Source organism: Tenrec ecaudatus, chromosome 8 (genome assembly GCF_050624435.1).
Source record: "Tenrec ecaudatus isolate mTenEca1 chromosome 8, mTenEca1.hap1, whole genome shotgun sequence".
In the NCBI taxonomy this organism is placed as follows: Eukaryota; Metazoa; Chordata; class Mammalia; order Afrosoricida; family Tenrecidae; genus Tenrec; species Tenrec ecaudatus.
The window spans coordinates 27,593,535-27,611,699 of NC_134537.1; the positions used below are offsets into that span (position 1 = coordinate 27,593,535).

The 18,165-nt window shown below is 45.5% G+C and overlaps 1 protein-coding gene across 3 annotated transcripts in view; it reads left to right on the plus strand.

Moving 5' to 3' along the window:
• The first annotated feature begins 281 nt into the window (after positions 1 to 281).
• SENP2 (SUMO specific peptidase 2) overlaps positions 282 to 18,165 on the plus strand; it is a 36,366-nt gene continuing 18,482 nt past the window's right edge. For 2 of the 3 annotated variants that reach the window (XR_012785716.1, XM_075556169.1), the window contains exons 1-7: positions 282 to 505; positions 4,808 to 4,866; positions 7,681 to 7,814; positions 8,434 to 8,500; positions 9,997 to 10,087; positions 14,718 to 14,886; positions 17,889 to 17,992. Coding sequence is in view for 2 of the 3 variants with exons in the window: in XM_075556169.1 (XP_075412284.1) it covers positions 405 to 505; positions 4,808 to 4,866; positions 7,681 to 7,814; positions 8,434 to 8,500; positions 9,997 to 10,087; positions 14,718 to 14,886; positions 17,889 to 17,992 (725 nt within the window). In the remaining variant the exon portion in view is untranslated. The remainder of the gene's footprint in view (positions 506 to 4,807; positions 4,867 to 7,680; positions 7,815 to 8,433; positions 8,501 to 9,996; positions 10,088 to 14,717; positions 14,887 to 17,888; positions 17,993 to 18,165) is intronic. The other variant, XM_075556170.1, reaches the window with a different exon arrangement.

An 18,165-nucleotide genomic window follows, 5' to 3' on the forward strand; every position in this document is an offset into this window, starting at 1 on the left:
CCCCTCGGGAGGCGGACTCCCTTACGTGTGTCAGTGGGTCTTGCCCCGCAGGCCGTTGCAGGACTGGCTCGGCCAGGGACAAAGCCCCGCCCACTCCCCTTCCGCTCTCGACAGCGATTGGACCTGGGTCACCGGCATTCTTGTTGCTAGGCTCGGGAGGCGGGGCTCCAGCCTCCTACCCAGAGTGCTCTCCGGTCGGGCCGCAGGAGGTGACGTCAGGAGCGGCGGAGGGCGGGGCCTCGGGGTCCCTCGGGACGTTTTAACCGCGGGCCTTCGGGTTGCGTCACAAATCCGCGACTGAGCCTCGGCGGTGGTGGCCGAGGCGGCGAAGGCGGCAGCGGCGGCGACAGCTCTGGGGTTCGCGTCTCGGGGTGTGTCGGCCGCCGCTGCTGCTCCGGCCTGGTATGTACAAATGGCTGGTTAGAATTCTCGGCACCATTTTCCGTTTCTGTGACCGGCCGGTGCCCCCTGCCCGGGCCCTCCTGAAGAGGCGGCGCTCGAACAGGTGAGACGAGGCGGGGCCGTGGGCCGGCGGGCCTGGCTGGCCCCCCACCCCGGGCTCCCCGCAGCGTTCGCGCTGCCCCAGTCCGGCGGGACCTGCCCCGCGGAACCGGTCGCTGGGCACAGTCCGAAGAGGTGCGGCTCGCGGGGCTCCTGGTGGCGTAGTAACCACTCCCTCCCTCCCAGCGTTCTGGGAGGATGCCACTCCCGGTGCAGGAAGGCGCCCCCGGGACACGGGGTACTTGGGGAGGCCGGTGACAGTAGGCATGTTGATGCTGTCAGAATCCACGCGGGTGGCTGACAGCACGTCGGACTTTGCCGTCTTTTTTTGTTTCCTTTTTCCTGACAAACTAAACGTTGAAGGAAGACTGTCTTGGTTGTGGCTCGCTGTTTACAAAACACATTCCCCAGTGGTATCTCCGAGCAGGAAGGGCAGCTAGGGAGAAGTGCGATTCAAGTACCAGCACTTACTGTTCTCTCAGCTCCAGGAGACGGCAGATGGCTTATTCCGAGACCGCTGTCAAACACTGTGTATTTGGTACAGGGGGGCGGGGGGCTAGGAGGGGGAGGTAGGTGAAGGCTGGAATGGGGGTCCTTGCTTTGGAATTAGTGAGACGCGAGCCATTAGGGGCCTAAAAATGATACCTAGCCTGTGTTTGAAAATTTGTCGAGAACTAAAAGCTGTCAGTGGCATCTGACTCCTTAGTCTGCCCCATTTTTACTCATCACCCAATAATTGTCTAGAGAGTAAAATGTACAACTTGTATCCCCCTCCCACCCCCCAATTCCGATGATGATGTGCCAATTCCCGTTTTTAAGCCTCAGGATCCCAAAGGAGGTAGAGGAGAGGTTGGTGGTAGAGAGGTAAGAGCAAGCTGGTTAGTGCCCAAGAATGCAGGGCAGTGATGAGGTCGGTGTTGCTGTGAGGGTCATTTAGGATCGTCTTGTAAATAAATGCACAGCACCATGCTTGCTATTACGCCCTGGACCATCTGGAGTGCTTAGAGTAGAGTTGATACAAGGAGCTAAAGAAGGAGAGTGTTGTTCACTGCCTCTCACCTTTGCTTGCTTACTTCTGTGAATGCCTGTGAGTCAGGTAAACAGGGGCTTGAAGATCAACACCCTGGTCTTTACTACACTTTAGAACTCACATGCTTAATGTTCTCCAAAGTGGGCGAAATTGCTCCCGCTTTGGGGGGTGCTGAAACAAGCAGGTAATTTATACTTTAGCCTGTATTATGGGTTGTAGTCAAAACGTTTTTTCTTCAAGAACATTTACATATTGCTTTAATTAGACTAATCTAATTAAACAACTCTTCTTGATATGATTGAATTATTGAATTTTATGACGTGACTGAAGTGCTAATAAAACAAAGATTTCTTGGAAGTCATGAAAAGGTCATAAAACAAAGGTAGACATTTTGCTAATATATACTAAAAACTGTTCAAGTTCATATGACTAGTATCTTGTCCCAAGGCAAGACTCTATTCAAAACAAAATTTATTTAAATTTATTTGTGGCAGCTTTACAGGCAGCTTCATAGCTTTTTTTTTTTAAGATCATTTTTTAGGACTGGGGTGCCATGCCCTGGCCCCAAAGTCTATTTTTGGTATTCCCTGGGGACTTCGTTACTCTGTTCCCCTTGGTGTTCTGTTGCAAACCCTTTGTGGTTTGCCTCGATGTGGTGGGATCAGATCGGGTGGAATTCCCATACTTTTGTCTCCAGTGTTGTCCCCTGGAGGGTTATAGGTCAGTGAAGGATGTCATGCCTCATTGTGGGCCCAGTCATATGCTCTTCCAAGAAATTTTTATAATAGTGTCATTAGCACTTCATTCACATGTCATAAAATTCAATAATTCAATCATATCAAGGAAAGTACAATTGACATATTCAATTCTAGAACATTTTCTTTCTTGTAGTTGTTATTTGTGTAATTATTTTTTTTCAAATTGTGGCAATAATACATACAACAGAACATTATCCAATTCCATACCTTATATTGTGTAATTCAGTGTCATTGATTATACTCTTCGTGTTGTACAACCATTGTTGACATCCTTTTCCAAATTAGTCCAACACCATCGACAGAAAACTCAGTGCCCCAATGCAACAACTCTTTCCCCTCAAGAATATTTTTTTGGAATAAACTTTTGTTAAAGTACACAACTTTAGACCTGTCTGGCAAACACACAACACGGATAGTAGAGTCTGATACTGTGTACTTCTGCAGAAGTATACATTTGAGTCACACAGGGGATTCCACATTAACAGGCTGTTGCCGGTCAACTTGAAGATCAAATAAACTTGCTATGAACATAATACAATAAATCTACAATGGTAGCACTTTGAAAGCTGTGACCTAAGGCCATGCTCTGCACTTTATTCATGGGAGGAAAGACAGCACAGTCTTCTGGTAACCAGCAGCAGAGGCACTTAGCTAGGAGGAGCAGAACAGACTGAATGCAGGCAAGGAAAGCAACAGTTGAGTATGATTTTCTACTGCAAGTTCATTATAGAGCGAGATCATGATACTGATGATTTCACCCCATCCTAAGTCCACACTGTTAGTTTCACTAAACAATTTTTTAATGTTTTATATAACTAATGGCATAAATAAATAAATAATGGCAACACTTGAATAAAAATCATTGAGCTTTCCATTGAAAAGGTCTGTAATTGATTACAAACTGCACTGGTACTAAAACTCATAAAACAATGCAGAAATACTGTATATTGACATCATTTTGTCAAATATGGGCTAGCCCCCTTTTGGCTTTGCTAAAGAACTTATGAAATAGAAATCTAAAACATGCCTTCTGGGAAGACTAGGGACTTCGTTTTTAATTTCCAAAGGGGCGCTGAGACGTGTCCCCCCCCCCCTCCCCGAAAGGCCAAATGAGTCAGGGAACCTATGAGCTAAACAACTCCTCTCAATATAAGCTGCTTTCCAGTCAAAATCAAGACAGGAAGGTTTGTTGGCATGTTTATAAGTAAAAGTGAATGCTGTTCTGGAGTCTCGTGGTGTGGTTTGTGTGTTTTGTAAATATAATCAAAAGGACTCAGATGTGTGTGTGTGTGTTTTGTAAATAAAATCAATCAAAAGGACTGAGATGAATGGGAGTATACCATGAACCTTTAACATTCTATGGTATATCTTGGGAAGTATTCCTGAATTCACAACTTCTTTATTATCACCGTAATGACATTTCCAGGGTAAGGAGGCAGTTAAAACACCTTCTCGACACCTTCCCGTGCACTTCGCGGTCATGGAGTGGCCTCTGGCCCCAGTGGACTCCGAGGCTTAGCCCCTCATTCTTCCGTGGGAGCATGGTGCTTGTCCCCTCCAGCAGCTCACCCATGGTCGCCCATGACTACTACCGGCACGGCCTGGGAACCTCTTCCAGGAACAGCTCCCTGTGGAAGTGCCCAGTTGCCTGGGGAAGCCATCCTCCCCCCAGCCCCCAACCCCCGGCTGACCTGGGCCACGTGGCCCCTGTGCTAGAGTCCCCAGAGCACTTAGACCCACTCCCCACCCCACCCCCGGGCCTGTGATCTGGCAAAGAACACCATGGGGAAGCCCCCTGGCAGCCCAGCCTCCCAAGTGCCAGGCCCCTCCTGATTAGCCAGCACCACTGGCAGGGCAGTTCTGAATCAGAGAAGTGCCAGGTTCTTTTTATAGAAAAAAAATCAAAACACCAAAAAGAAGTTGCGAGAACCCCACTCTACAGTCAGATGACACGTGCACTTTCCCAGCACCTGCAACCCTCTGCCCGACCTGTGTCGAAGTAAACTCAAGACCACTGGCAAAACTCCTTCTCTGGCTAAGAACTATCTTTTAAAGCTCCTTATTCTTTCTTTGAGGTCTTTTAAAAGGCGGTCATTTGCTTATTTTAAAAGCATTCTAAAGGGGGACCATGGGGATACTAGTTCTAGGCTCTTACCTTGGTTTATTTACTAGTTAGTGAGTCATGGCCTGCCCATAGTTTGTTTCTCAGTTTGATTACAGAGTATTATGTACTGAGTTCATATGTCTGCAAGTGATTGAAACCCTAGTGTTATGTTAGCTCCTCAAACTGCAGGCCCTGCAGCCACTGGTAGTCAGTCTACTCGATGGCAATGAACAGCGCCGTGCTCTCAGAAGACGTCAGTTGACTCAAATTAAGATAAAAAGGATGCAAGAGGGTGTGTTGTATGAATAGTAAGTTTACTTACAGGAATGCTTACATACACATGAGAGGATGTGTGTGTGTGTATGTATATATATATATATATATATACTGTTTTTCTCCCCCATTTCCTTTCAGCAGTCTGTTTTCCACAGAGGAGGACACTGATGAAATACCAGCCAAAAGACCAAGATTAGGTATTGAATGTTAATTTTTTTAATTATCCTAATAGATGCATATATCTGCATGAAATAAAATTCAGAAAGTAGTAAACTGTATCTAGTGAAAGTTCAAGTCTTTTTGTCTCTTTGCTGCTCAGTTATCTTTTCTAGAGGTAACCACTGTCAGTAGGAACTGTGTTCTGTTTATATTTGGATGATTTTTTTTAATTCTAAATTTTCCTATAAAGAAAATATGCTTTTTAATTTGAAGGAGAAACAAACTAACTCATATTGAATAGTTTAGTTCTACTAGCTGATGTATTGTCTGAAACTCTTCCCATATCTGAGGGACTTGATAGAAGAGGATAAAACTAGGTTACAGTTAAAAAGAAATAAAGTTTAAAAAAGAAGTTTGAGCATGTCATTTTGCTCACTGAAATAAGCCAGAGATGTGATGTCAGATATTGCATGATCCTTTTGGTAAGGACCACCTGGCATAGGGCAGGACAGGAAGACAGCTGATTGGTGGCCACGCCAGGCTGGAGTAGGGGTGAGTGCTTACTGGATACAGGGCTCTGACTTGTGGGGACGGAAGTTTTGAAAACAGATAGCGGTGGTGATTGCACAGCATGGTGAGTATGACTAATGCCATCGGATCATGCATATTAAAATGGCTACTTAAAGGCTGCGTTTATCTTACCAAATGAAAAATCAATACATAAAGGGAAAGCACACACCAGAGTACTGTAACACTCTATTTCCCTCCCTTACAAAAGACTGTGGATTTAAGTTTCCCTCCAGATGTGCTAGTTGATATTTAAATCTAATGAGTACTCTTCTCCCCCTCCCCCCTCCTCCCTATAATACTGTTAGTACCTACTATTGCCTCTTGCCACCTGGCGTCTGAATGGCGGTGATGATCAATTATTTTCCTATCGTTCTGGAAAACATGTTTAAATGTTATATATTCTGAATACTTATTGCTCAAAAGCCACCATTTCAGCCCCCCCCCCCGCCCGCCCTGCTTTAAACTAAAGAACAATGTGCCTAAGCTGATGATCTCTCCAGTGAGCAGTGAGTGCCTCAAAACAAAAACCTCACTGACACTGAGGCAGCCCTAACAGCAACCCCATAGGACGGGTAGAATTGCCCCTATCGGTTTCCGAGACTAGTTCTGCAGCATAGCAACACACAGGATAATGTTGAAAACGTATGTCAGAGGGTAGTGATAAAGGAGGAAGTGGGGAGAGTGCTGAAGGCTGTTTGTTATGTGTGTACTTCAATTGTCAATGTACAAAAACTGAGGGAAACAGGAAAGATACACCTGTCATCTTCCAACACATCGTGCCTAGAAGCAAGAGAGCCTTATGTAATCACATACGAGGGGTACAAAAAGAAAGAATTTTTTTTTCTTCTTCAAAGCTATGTATTTCAATTTTTTTTTTTTTTTACAAAACAACCTTAACACCTTCAAAGTACTCTCCATTACATTTAATACATTCATCAAATCCGCGATTCCATTCTTGGAAACATTTTTCAAACTCATCTGTCTAGATGGCTGACAGCACCTCCCTCGTTTTTTTCTTCACCTCTTTTATGTTGTCAAATTGCTGTCCTTTCTTGTCCCTCTTCATCTGTGGAAACAAAAAGAAGTCACATGGTACGAGCTCAGGTGAGTAAGGTGTGTGGGGCAAAAGAGGCGTGCTGTTTTTTGCCAAAAACTGGCACACTGAGATGGCAGGTGCACTGTTGTGGCGGCAAAACCAGTCCTCCGTCTGCCACAAATCAGGTCTTTTTTATTGCACACTGTTACACTATCTCTTCAGAACCTCTAAATAAAAAGCTTGGTTAATTGCCTGACCCGATGAAACGAACTCCAAATGTACTACCAGTTGACATTTTCATCCACTCGAGAAGTTGATAAACGTCCAGAGCAAGGTTTGTCATCAGTCAACATTTCACCTTTTTGAAATGAGGAAACTACTAATACACTTGAGTTTTCCCATAGAGCTCTCCTTGTAAGCTGCATTCAAGATTACAACAGTTTTTGTCATGTTTTTCGCAAGCAGGAAACAAAATTTCACAGCTGCACCCTGTTCTCTTAAATCAGCCATCACAAAAAACAAGGTTCAAGGAAACTGCTCTTACAAGAAAATTCACTGTGATCAGAGAGAACCTTCCCAGGTGACACCACTGAGTGCACTCAGAGCGAGTTGTTCAGTGCTCACCTCGTGGGAAAATGTTTACTACGAAAGCTCTGCTCTGCCCAGCACAATTCTATTTCCTTTGGGGGTGGGAGCGGGGGATGTGTTCACCTTGTATGTCGAAGAATTACAAGTCTTATATGTCATTACTTTACACCCAAGATCTAGTAGGTCCTTAGAAACTGTCATGTAAGGCAGTTCTGTGGTACCATGGTCCTTCCCCCTGTGGAAAGGAGAAACCAGTGCGAGATGGCATTGCTTCCTGCAGGACTCTCTGTCTGGACACTGTGTGCCCCTGGGTGTCTCTGCTATGCTCTTAAATCTTTGCAAAAGATTGATTTGTTATATTCCGGGGCACTTAATGCTCTAGCTTAAAAGCTTCAATTTCAGGGCAATGTTTTGGCCAGTCAGACTGTGATCTGCTGAAGTGATGTTGGTGTGGTTTTGTAGCATTCCAGGTACTGTACTCTAAAACCAATTACAATGTGAAAATCTAGTTATCCAGTCAGGAAAAGTCTCGTTATAGATGCATTTATTTATCCCAGTGTTTGAAAGTAGAATTGATAGTGAAATTTAGATTCTTTTGCAAGAGATAATATTATTACCTGGAAGTGTACTACTCTGCATGTTTATTGACACTTTCTAGATTGCTTCATTCACCAAGTGAAAACCAGTCTCTACAATGCTGCCAGCTTGTTTGGATTCCCGCTGCAGCTGACCACAAAGCCCATGGTAACATCTGCTTGTAATGGAACACGGAATGTGGCCCCTTCCGGAGAGGTCAGTGGGGTGGGGCGCCACTTGCTCTCAGTTGTTAAAGTTGACGTTCAGAAACAATCTCTTTGGGGAATTAATATGTAGAATGACTTCTTTCTAGAAATGTTTGTGCTTTTATTAGCCTTGACTTAAAGATCAAGAAATTAAAGGCTAAGAAATGAAACATTTGAAGCATATTTATGTATAAAGGACGTGATTACTAATGCATGAAGTTTCCTCACGTAAAAGTGTATGAAGAACCTGGAGTTGTTATTATTTTTTAATGATTTTGGAGTCCAGACAATTCAAACCTCTGGTCTTACTGGTGAGCTCTTCTGTTTAGCAAACCTACTAGAGCAGTGGTTCTCAACCCTCCTAATGCCACGACCCTTTCACACAGCTAGTTCCTCATGCTGTGGTGACACCCCAACCATGAAATCATTTTTGTTGCTACTTCCTCACTGTAATTTTGCTTCTGTTATGAAGTGGGTGACCCCTGTGACACGGTTGTTTACCCCCCAGAGGGGTTGCGACCCACACCACTGTACTAAAGCATCACAAGAGTGATTTTTTTTTAAATATGAGAAATTTGTCAAACCTGTAAGATGTAGGTGCTACAGAGACGCTTCTTTTTGGTTTTCAGATATTTCCAGACTCTACACCTGGTGAACTAACAGACTCTGGGTCCTGGAACAACATGCTGAAACTGGGTGAGGTGGTCAGAAATGTCGCTGCTTCCCTGTACCTCCTCTGAGATTTGAGGCTGTGACTGGAAAACACGGGTGTGGGTTTGGCTTGAGAGCAGTCGAGGACTTACTCTCCACCATTGTGTGCAGCGACCCTTCTTTCCCTCGGCAGTGTTGTCTTTGACCTGACAGCTGTGTTTTCTGGGTGCATTGCCAGTCATCCTTCCTGTGACTTAGACCAGGGGTCATTCATCAAAACAGCCACCCATGGCTTTGCCAGGCACTGGGCTAGGCTGTGCGGACAAACAAAGCTAATGGCCCTGCTTTTGCGGAGCTCATCGTGTAACTGCGGCGCTTCCTGAGGGCCGTACTTCTCACAGTGTTCCGTAGTAACATCCATGTCTTTGACTCTGGAGTCGAAGACTGCTTACTGTACGCACTAGACAGGATGACCAAATGGGGAGAAATAGGAAGAAGCCAGAGCCCTGAGAAGTGGTTGTAGTCCTTAGCACACAGGTAAGCTTGTAAAGGTCTAGAGCAGGGGTCCTCAAACTACGGCCCGCGGGCCACATGTGGCCCGACGAGGACATTTATCCAGCCCGCCAGGTGTTTTTGCCCCATTTTTTTTACTTCAAAATAAGGTATGTGCAGTGTGCATAGGAATTTGTAAATAGTTTGTTTGTTTTTTAACTATAGTCCGGCCCTCCAGCGAGTCTGAGGGACAGTAAACTAGCCCCTTGTTTAAAAAGTTTGGGGACCCCTGGTCTAGAGGAAAGGATGTTTAAAAATGAACTTTTTTAGAAGTTGTGGGTTTATAAGTCAAAAGTAGAATAAGCTAAGGAAATGGTAAACACCTTAGAGTAATACTTCTCAAGCTTGTTTGGTAAAGGCTCTCTGATGGTGGAGAAGCAGGATAAGTAAAGACTGCAGCTTCACTTCCATTTGGCTCAGATTGTGCCCCTACAGGAGCGCAGTCAGCAGATGTTTGCTGCTCCTAGTCTTCGAAAACCCCTGCACAGGGACTCTCCATTCAGCTGGCTTCTCCCTCCCCTCCAACCTGTGTTCTGGCTGAGAATGGGACGTGATCCCACTGTCTGAATTGTAGTCATCAACTCAAAACTGTCCACACATCGAGATGTAGTATGTGACTGGGTTAAAACATTTATACTTAGGAAAATCCCTGAATTGTTTATTTCTTGTGAAGGAGCAATTAGATTTGAATAATTTTTGCTTAATTCAATTCGATTAGAATTTGTAATCTGAAAGTTCTTGTCAGTACCAGCAAGGAAAACTGGAGTTTGCCTGCGCATGCTGTTGGTGCCTGTCTGAGATGAGACACACCATGCCCGTTGATGCTTCCAACTTGAACCCAGTGTGTGCTGAACACCCCCCCCCCCGCCCCGCTGTTAGTAATAGCATCTGAGAAAGCCAGATGTTAGTTCCACTTCTAGGCAGACTGCTCACACATAGGTTTTTCTTTTTCTCTCCCCCTTCCTAATTACAACTGTCTTTTTACATAGGTAATAAGTCTCCAAATGGCATAAGTGACTATCCAAAGATCAGAGTGACAGTAGCTCGAGACCAGCCACGCAGAGTCTTGCCTTCCTTTGGGTGAGTGTTAAAGCCTTTTGTAAATGGAAACTTAACACTTGTGCTCACATTTGCTTGGCTTTTGACTTTGGTTTTATCATGTAGCTCAGTGAAGTGGGCACTGTGACACTGGCCGTGAGCCCAGTGTGTGTAATTTTTATGGGTGCTGTATTGTGTGCCTGCGGTACTCACTTTCTTCCCTACTGTTCTTGAAATGTAGTATGATACAGAGGAGCCCTGTCAGATTTCTGACTGCTTGGTCAGCAGTTCGAAACCACCAGTTTCTCCTCGGGAGAAAGATGAGGCTCTCTCCTCATGTAAACAGTTTCAGTCTCGAACCCCACCAGGACTCTGCTGCCCAGTTCTATAGGGTAGCTGTGAGTCAGGGAGTGTGATACGGAAAGTGCTGAAATCGCACTGTACTAGCAGCGTTTCATTCTGTTGTGCGTGGAGCCACGGTGACTTACTGCAGCTAAGAACAGCCCGCTTACTTGCCTTCTGTGGTTTAACTCCAGTGTAGCGGCAGAATGTGGTTTCAGTTCCTTTACGGTGGTTAAAGTTATTTTATAGCCATGAGTATGGTCTGACTGGGTGGTGATGTTCTGTGTGCATTTGAAGAGAATGTATCGTCTACTGTGGTTGGGTGGAGAGTTCTGTAAATACCAGATCTAGTTGGTTGATAATGTTGTCTAGGTCTTACTCATTTTCTGTTTGTGATTTTGATTGCTGGGCTTTATTTAAAATTTCTATTATCATTATAAATAGATGTAGTTCTCATTTTAGTTATGTGAGCTTTTGCTTCATGTATTTAATGAACCATTTCTGTAATTTGAAGGTGTCTTGGTAGGTTGGTGTGTACCCAGAGTCACTAATAGCACTTTGCACATGTGCTTTGTCATTCTGTGTCAGACATGAAAAGAATTTCTCTAGGACCAATTGAGAGTCAACCTTACATTCATGTAGCCCTAGGTACTTGCGCATGAAAAACATAATCCTACATTACCAAAGTCAGAATTAACATTGATATCATATCCTTATCTAATCTATAGGTCTCCCACCGCTTGTCTGTCAGTTTGTGCATCGCTGTGTTGATGAGAGCTATGTCTCTGGTCTTTCAAAGGCCAGCAGGGCCACGCGAAGGGAGTGGGTTTCAGTGGAGCTTCCAGGCTGAGAACAGACTACAGAGAAGAAAGAAGCTGCCCGCTTCAGAGGGATCAGCCACTGAGAACCCCATAGGTAGCACTGAGACCTTGCCAGTTACTGAACACCTAATGAACAGAGCCGGCCATTGTCAGAGACAGTGCTGGCAGACGCATCCCTCAGGTTGGAGGCAATCACAATACGACTGAGGAAGAGCTGCCAAGCAGTCGATCATAATGACATGATGGAGGAAAGCCTGTGGCAGTAAAGCCTTCGGGACCTTCGTTTGCTGATGAGGCATGACTCAAACGATAAAAAACAGCTGTAAACATCAACTAACAGTGGAGGGAGGGTGGGTTGGAAAGGGGGAACCGATTACAAGGATCTACATATAGCCTCCTCCTTGGGGGATGGACAGTAGAACAGTGAGTGAAGGGAGACGTCAGACAGTGCAAGATATAACAAAATAATAATTTGTAAATTATCAGTGGTTCATGAGGGAGGGGAAAAATCAAGAGCTGATGCCAGGAGCTTAGGTGGAGAGCAGATGTTTTGAGAATGATGAGGGCCGTGAATGTACAGATGTGCTTTACACAATTGATGTATGTATGGATTGTGATAAGAGTTGTATGAGCCCCAATAAAGCGATTAAAAAAATAATAAGAATAAAAAAAAATTTTTTAATCCATCAACTAACAAGCGGACTCAATGGCACCTAACAACAACCATCTATGGGACTTACTCAAATTTCTCCATTAGAGTTTTTTTTTCCTGGTCTAGAATCCAATGTGGGATTGTGCATTGTATTTAATTATCATGTTTCTTTGCTGTCCCTTTGGTCTGGAACAATTCTTAAGCCTCTCTTTGTCTTTAAAGGCACATATATTTCTGAAGAGTATATGTAGGATATGTATATGTAGAAAATCCCATAACTTAGTTTTGTTTGATGTTTACTTTTGATTTGATTCACTTTGAAAGAGCTACTACGCAAGTGATCCAGTGTTGTGTTGTGTTTTCAAAGACAGACAAGCTGTCAGTATGTCCCGTTGTCAGTATGGGTTGGAGCGGCAGATTCTAGACACAGTGATTGAGCAACCCCCTGTTTCCCAACCTCACCCCGTCTGTTTCTCTGTTGTTGTTGTTAGGTGCCATCAAGTCAGTTCCAAAACGCTGCCCGGTCCTGAGCCACCTCACAATTATTCCTATGCTTGAGCCCATTGTTGCTGCCACTGTCAGTCCATCTCATTCAAGGGCTTGCTTCTCTTGCTATCCCTCGACTTAATGAAGCATGATGTCCTTCTCCTGGGACTGGCCGTACTTCTTCAAAGACGGACCGTTTCTTTAGCCTGCATTAACTTAGCATTCACCAGATACTAAGGGCCTTTGCCTGATCATGATTTCTCAGAGTAGGCGATATACCATCCTGGGGGCTGAAAAGGTGTGCTGGAATGATCCATGGGGTGGGAGCTGCAAAAGCAAATGATCATGCTTTACCCAGCTTTGTGGGCTATATACAAAAGCTTTCAATTGCCGGGGGTGATTGTCAGAGTAACCAACCTCTGACAATCGTAGGGGGTCCGTAGGTGCAATTGTATGGTGATAATATGTAAGATTATCGTAAAGTCATAGAAGATAGGAGAGAAGATAAAATAAAGGAGTCAGACACATTCTATGGTAGCATGCTCACCTCAGCCCCTCTTGGTCTCCGTGGAGGTGGGAGACAGAGGAGGAGAGGGGAAGAGAGCCTCTTTATTTCTGACCAAGGCATATATATACTTAGGGACGTGCAAGCCCCCCTGATTACAGGTAACCACCTATGTCACAGGAAAGAGTCATACCAAAGGCAATATAACAGTGGGAGGGGAACAATCTAGGGGTGTACACGCAAGGAAGAGGAAAGATTAGGGGTACACATATAACAAGATGGGTGGATCTTAGATTTAGGATGGCAGCCTAACCTTGGTTGCCTCTGAATGGGCTTGTCCTATTCTCTGGGCTCTCCAGGGAAATAGTCACTGTCCTTATTAATAGGGTGTGAGCCCCAGACAATTGTCTGATTGCTCTGGATGGCCGATGCCTAAAGGGAGAAAACTGCTAAGCAGCTGACTACGCTGAGCTAGCAAACAAGAGACAACCTGGGGGGAAATCTTTTTGTATCCCATAGGTGCTGAGTAATTTTTTTTCCTGAAAATGGGGCACTAGGCTCAATAAATTTGGAGACTATGGCTTAGACTCTGTACTAGGATGCAGTGGGGAAAGGCTATCATTCCTGCTTTCATTGGATTGAAAGATAAATGTGGGATGTCAATATTAAGCAAGCAGTCACATTAGTAATTAATTGCAGGATGCCAAGTCACTCAATGAAAAGTGCAGGACCAAAGGGCTGTCGGGTACAAAGGGTGGGGGGAGCGTTAGACCCAGAATTGGATTGGGAAATTGGGCATGAGGATGGAGATAGAGGCTTTCACGGGCAGTCCGACAGTCTGGAAACAAGTTCTGTAGCAGAAAGCTAACGCGAGTGCCCTCAGCTTTGCACTAGAGCACACTGCTACGAATGGTAGTGTTAGGTCTCTCATGGGAGAGAAACAGACCTCGGTCCGTGGCTTTGCACGAGAAAGATTCACGCTGAAGCTTGGATTGTGATTGTAAGGTAAACTGAGGCACAAAGAGGTGGACAAACATAACTGACAGGACAAAGAGAGAGCAGAAACAGAAACCGCTTTATTGGAAGCTCACGGACGAGGTTCTGTGGGCTAGCAAGTAGCCCAGGGAAGTCACGTCCGGTGGTCAGGGTGCAGGGTTTTTAAAAGAAGGTGCGTGGGGGTGGGGAAACCGTCCGAGGCCACTGGTATTGCAAGCTGTCCTGAGAACAGTCTGTCATCTTCGTGCGGTGCTCTGTGTCCCAGAACGCGAGGTCACACTCCCTGAGCCCGGGCTGTTCCGTCTTGGCTCCCTTTGGCCTTTCAGTTTTCTGCTTTGAAGGGGGCCCTTCTATTTGCCCACTGACTCTGTCCAGACAGTGATCCACGTGAGTTTATAGAGGAGTGAAGCGGCACAAATGCACGGGACCTCAGCCTGGCCACGCTGCACCGTGTGTAAGAGCTGCTGGGAAAGAGAACCCGAGAGTAAAACGTCTATCTTTTCAGCACCCCCGGCCTGGTTGGGAGGCATGGTCGATGGTAGTGGTTGACCCCTTTGGCTGAATTAAATTCACCTGCCCTAGATGGAGTCCCACCCAGGTTTACTGGCTTCCTGTCTCAAAGACCTGAATGTGTGCTTGCCCTCCAGCCGTCAGCAGCTTCCAACTTCCTGTAACGGGGAGGGGGCATTGGCATGCAGAGGGACCACCTTTCGTTCTGCCTCTAGCTACCTATCAGTAGTTGTTTGATTTGCCAGGAACAAGCCAACCTCAGACAACTTAACCCATTTAATCACAGAACGGCTTGGGAGCTGGAATTCCAGCAATTTAGTGATGCTATTTTTGTTGTGTGTGTTTTTTTTCCTCTCTCAGTTTTACTTTGAACTCAGAAGACTGTACTAGAAGACCAGGTGGCCGGCGCCATAGCAGAGGCAACCCAGAGAGTCCCTTGATGTGGAAAGCTCAGGAACAGGCAATAACTGAAATGCTTTCTGAAGAGGGTGCCAAGGGCCCTAGGCGACCCCATTGCACGGTGGAAGAGGTAAGCCCCTTTAGTCGGATTACTTTTAAAAGGCATTTTATTGTTATAACAGTGTTGTGATAAATATTTACATACAAAATTTATCAGGTACAAAAGAGTGTACAGTGACTGTTGCCCAGTCTCTCGACCAGGTCTAGCCCCCAGTGACCTGGTGTGCCCCTTTAGAAGTAGCCACCGATGCCTCTTTGTGTCAGAGAGACTCCTACATGCCCAGTGTAGTCAGTAGTTACTTACACTATTAGCTATACAAAGAAGTCATGCTAGGAAGAGATCAGATTATAGACTTTTCTTTCTGGGTGTTTCTTTCTTGAGTGAATGAATTAGTCAGGGAAGTGAGTGGAGTGCTGCCCCCCATCCTTTCAGGGCACTCAGCATGGGGAAGGCACTGCCTTCCCTTCCCTTCCCTCTTGAAGGCTTCACTCTAGGCAAACGGCATTATCCCCTGTCTGGCGTGCCTTGGGCCACCGGCTATTATGACTCGCTAGGTGGTCTCCTGAGCCACTTAGTTCATCAGGAAACTCCTCCAGGCCAGCCATGTAAAATCGTTTAACAAAATTTAGGCTTCCTTTGGGAGAGCTCAGATAGTTGTAACTCCACAAATAGGGTAGCCCAGAGAAGAAGATTGGAAGGAATCTTTTAAGTGAGGCATACGATTAGTTTGACAAAGGAAGTGGGTGATGCAAACAGTTTAAGGTCTCAGTTCCGAGCCAGAAGGTCGAGGTTTGAGTCTTCCTCTTGGTGCCACTGAAGAAGCGCCTGGTGATCATCTGAAAAACCAGGTGCTGAAAACCCTTTGGAGCCCAGGTCGATGCGGACACACGGGCTCACCATGAGACAGAGTTAACTGCAGGGCAACTTGGGTTTTTATAGAGCAATCACTGCCCCGATGAATCCTACAAGATAAGGAGTTTGGGTTGCGGGGTGGGGTTGGGGGTGGGGTGAGTTACAGGAAGGTGTGTGACAGGAGCAGCATGAGGAAAGAATCTGCATCGGCTGTCAACATCTGCGTGGCAGGCAGGACTCGGTGAGGTAAAGTTGTCGTGGTTTAGATGCGCAGTCAGTCAGAGCTAGAACTGAACAGGCATCTATGGAGCATATGAAGACTATTACAGAATGATTAGGAAGTTATGTTCATAAGGACATAATGGGAACGTATGATATAAAGAAGAGGGAGGAGTCTGAGGTTTCAGCCCTGTATGAATGTGTGTCATGACAAGGTACTCACCCTGTATGCTTAGGGAGAAGACAATAGGTTTTAGATATTGTTTAAAGTAACTTCTCAGCCTCTGGCTAAGATCCAGTATAGTAAAGTACCTGGGAAACACTAAGAAGACATATTTAGTCAGCGCTTACATATAGGTAAAGTAGCCTGGGTGGCATGTAACGAGCATTGAGTTGCTAACCACAAGGGGTTTGAGCCACAAGTCGTTCCGTCAGAGAAAGATGAAGGTCCTGTCTGCTCCCATCAAGATCGAAAGTCTCAGAAACCCAAAGGGGCAGTGCTCTGTCCTCTAGGGTCCGTGTGAATCAGCATCCACTCAGTGGCAGTGGATTGGGTTTTTCTCGATGGTATATAGAGGTAATGGGGCTTTGAGAAGCTGGAAGGGTTTAGGACATTTCTGAGTCCTCCACCAATCAGTGGAATTAGATCAAGAAAGCTAATGAGTATTCAGGACAGGCTGTTGTGCGCAAGGAGTGTGGGCACAACCATCAGCATCTAAGGACAGACAGAAGGAGAACTGATGTTCAGTGGAGACTGAGAAGATGAATGAGAAGTGTTCTAAAATTGATTGTGGTGATGACTGCACAGTTCTTTTATATGAATTCAAACCATTGAATTGAATGGGTAGGAACTATATATCGATGAAACTGTTAAAAAGTAGTGGGTGAAGGAGGAAGTGCAGAGTGGAGACCCAAAGTCCATTTGTCGGCCACTGGAGATCCCCTCGCAGAGGGGTCTAGGGGAGGAGATGAGTCAGTCAGGGTGCGATGTAGTACCGATGAAGAATACAACTTTCCTCCAGTTCCTAAATGCTTCTTCCCCCTACCCCCTACCCCCACTACCATGATCTGAATTCTACCTTGCAAGTCTGAATAGAGCAGAGGATGTACACTGGTGCAGATAGGAGCTGGAGGCACAGGGAATCCAGGGTGGATGATACCTTCAGGACCAGGGGTGTGAGGGGCGATACTGGGAGGGTAGAGGTGAGTGGGTTGGAAAGTGGGAACCGACTACAAGGATCTACATGTGACCTCCTCCCTGGGGGATGGACACAGAAAAGGGGGTGAAGGGAGATGCCGGACAGGGCAAGATATGACAAAATAATAATTTATAAATTTCCAAGGGCTCCTGAGGGAGGGGAAAAAAAGAGGACCTGATGCCAAGGGCTTAAGTGGAGAGCAAATGCTTTGAAAATGATTAGGGCAAAGAATGTACAGATGTGCTTTACACAATTGATGTATTTATGGATTGTGATAAGAGTTGTATGAGCCCCTAAAAAATGTTTTTTAAAAAAATACCATACTGGGCGGCGGGGGGGGGGGAGTTGGAGGTAGAGAGTGTCATGTACAGGCTGCTGCCAAAAGGCCACGTACCCTGAAGGCACTGGGTTTGGCCACAGAAGGTGACTTTAATGAGAACAGCTGTGTTAGGAAGCTTCATGTTCTGATTACGCAAGTAGATCTTTTCTGTTGAGTTTTTTGATGTTTGTTCTGGTGTCAAGATCTGGGAGCTAAAGAAGTGAGTGGAGAGAGTGTCCTTTGTAAAGAGGACAGCTCGTCCTAGCTCCTGATTGTTGGCTCCATTATCCCCCAAAGGCCAGCTGTGAGCATTTTTTTTTCAACATAGAGAGCTAATAATTTTTCTTTCTGACAAGCTGCCATTGGCAACGGTCATTGATTTGAAGCCATCTGTCAGTTCTGTGTAGACTGTTCGACTCCAGTGATGGCCATTTCTAGTTCCCTATGCTTGTCCTTTCCCAGCTATGCTTTCTCTCCCTTAGGGTGTTCAGAAAGAGGAGAGAGAGAAGTACCGAAGGTTACTCGAGAGACTCAAAGAAAATGGGCATGGAAACGCTATCCCTTCTGGAACTGCAAACCACCACAGGTAACATTGAACTGAGCTTTGTGCGTTGTTGTACATCTCTTCTACCTGTTTTAGGAGAGAGTTTTGTGAGAAAGGCTTTGTTGAGAAAAAAATAGTCCTGGAGCTTGCCTGCACTTCGTCTCTAGTAATGGACTCCATAAACCTCAAAACTCACTGCTATCGCGTCAGTTCTG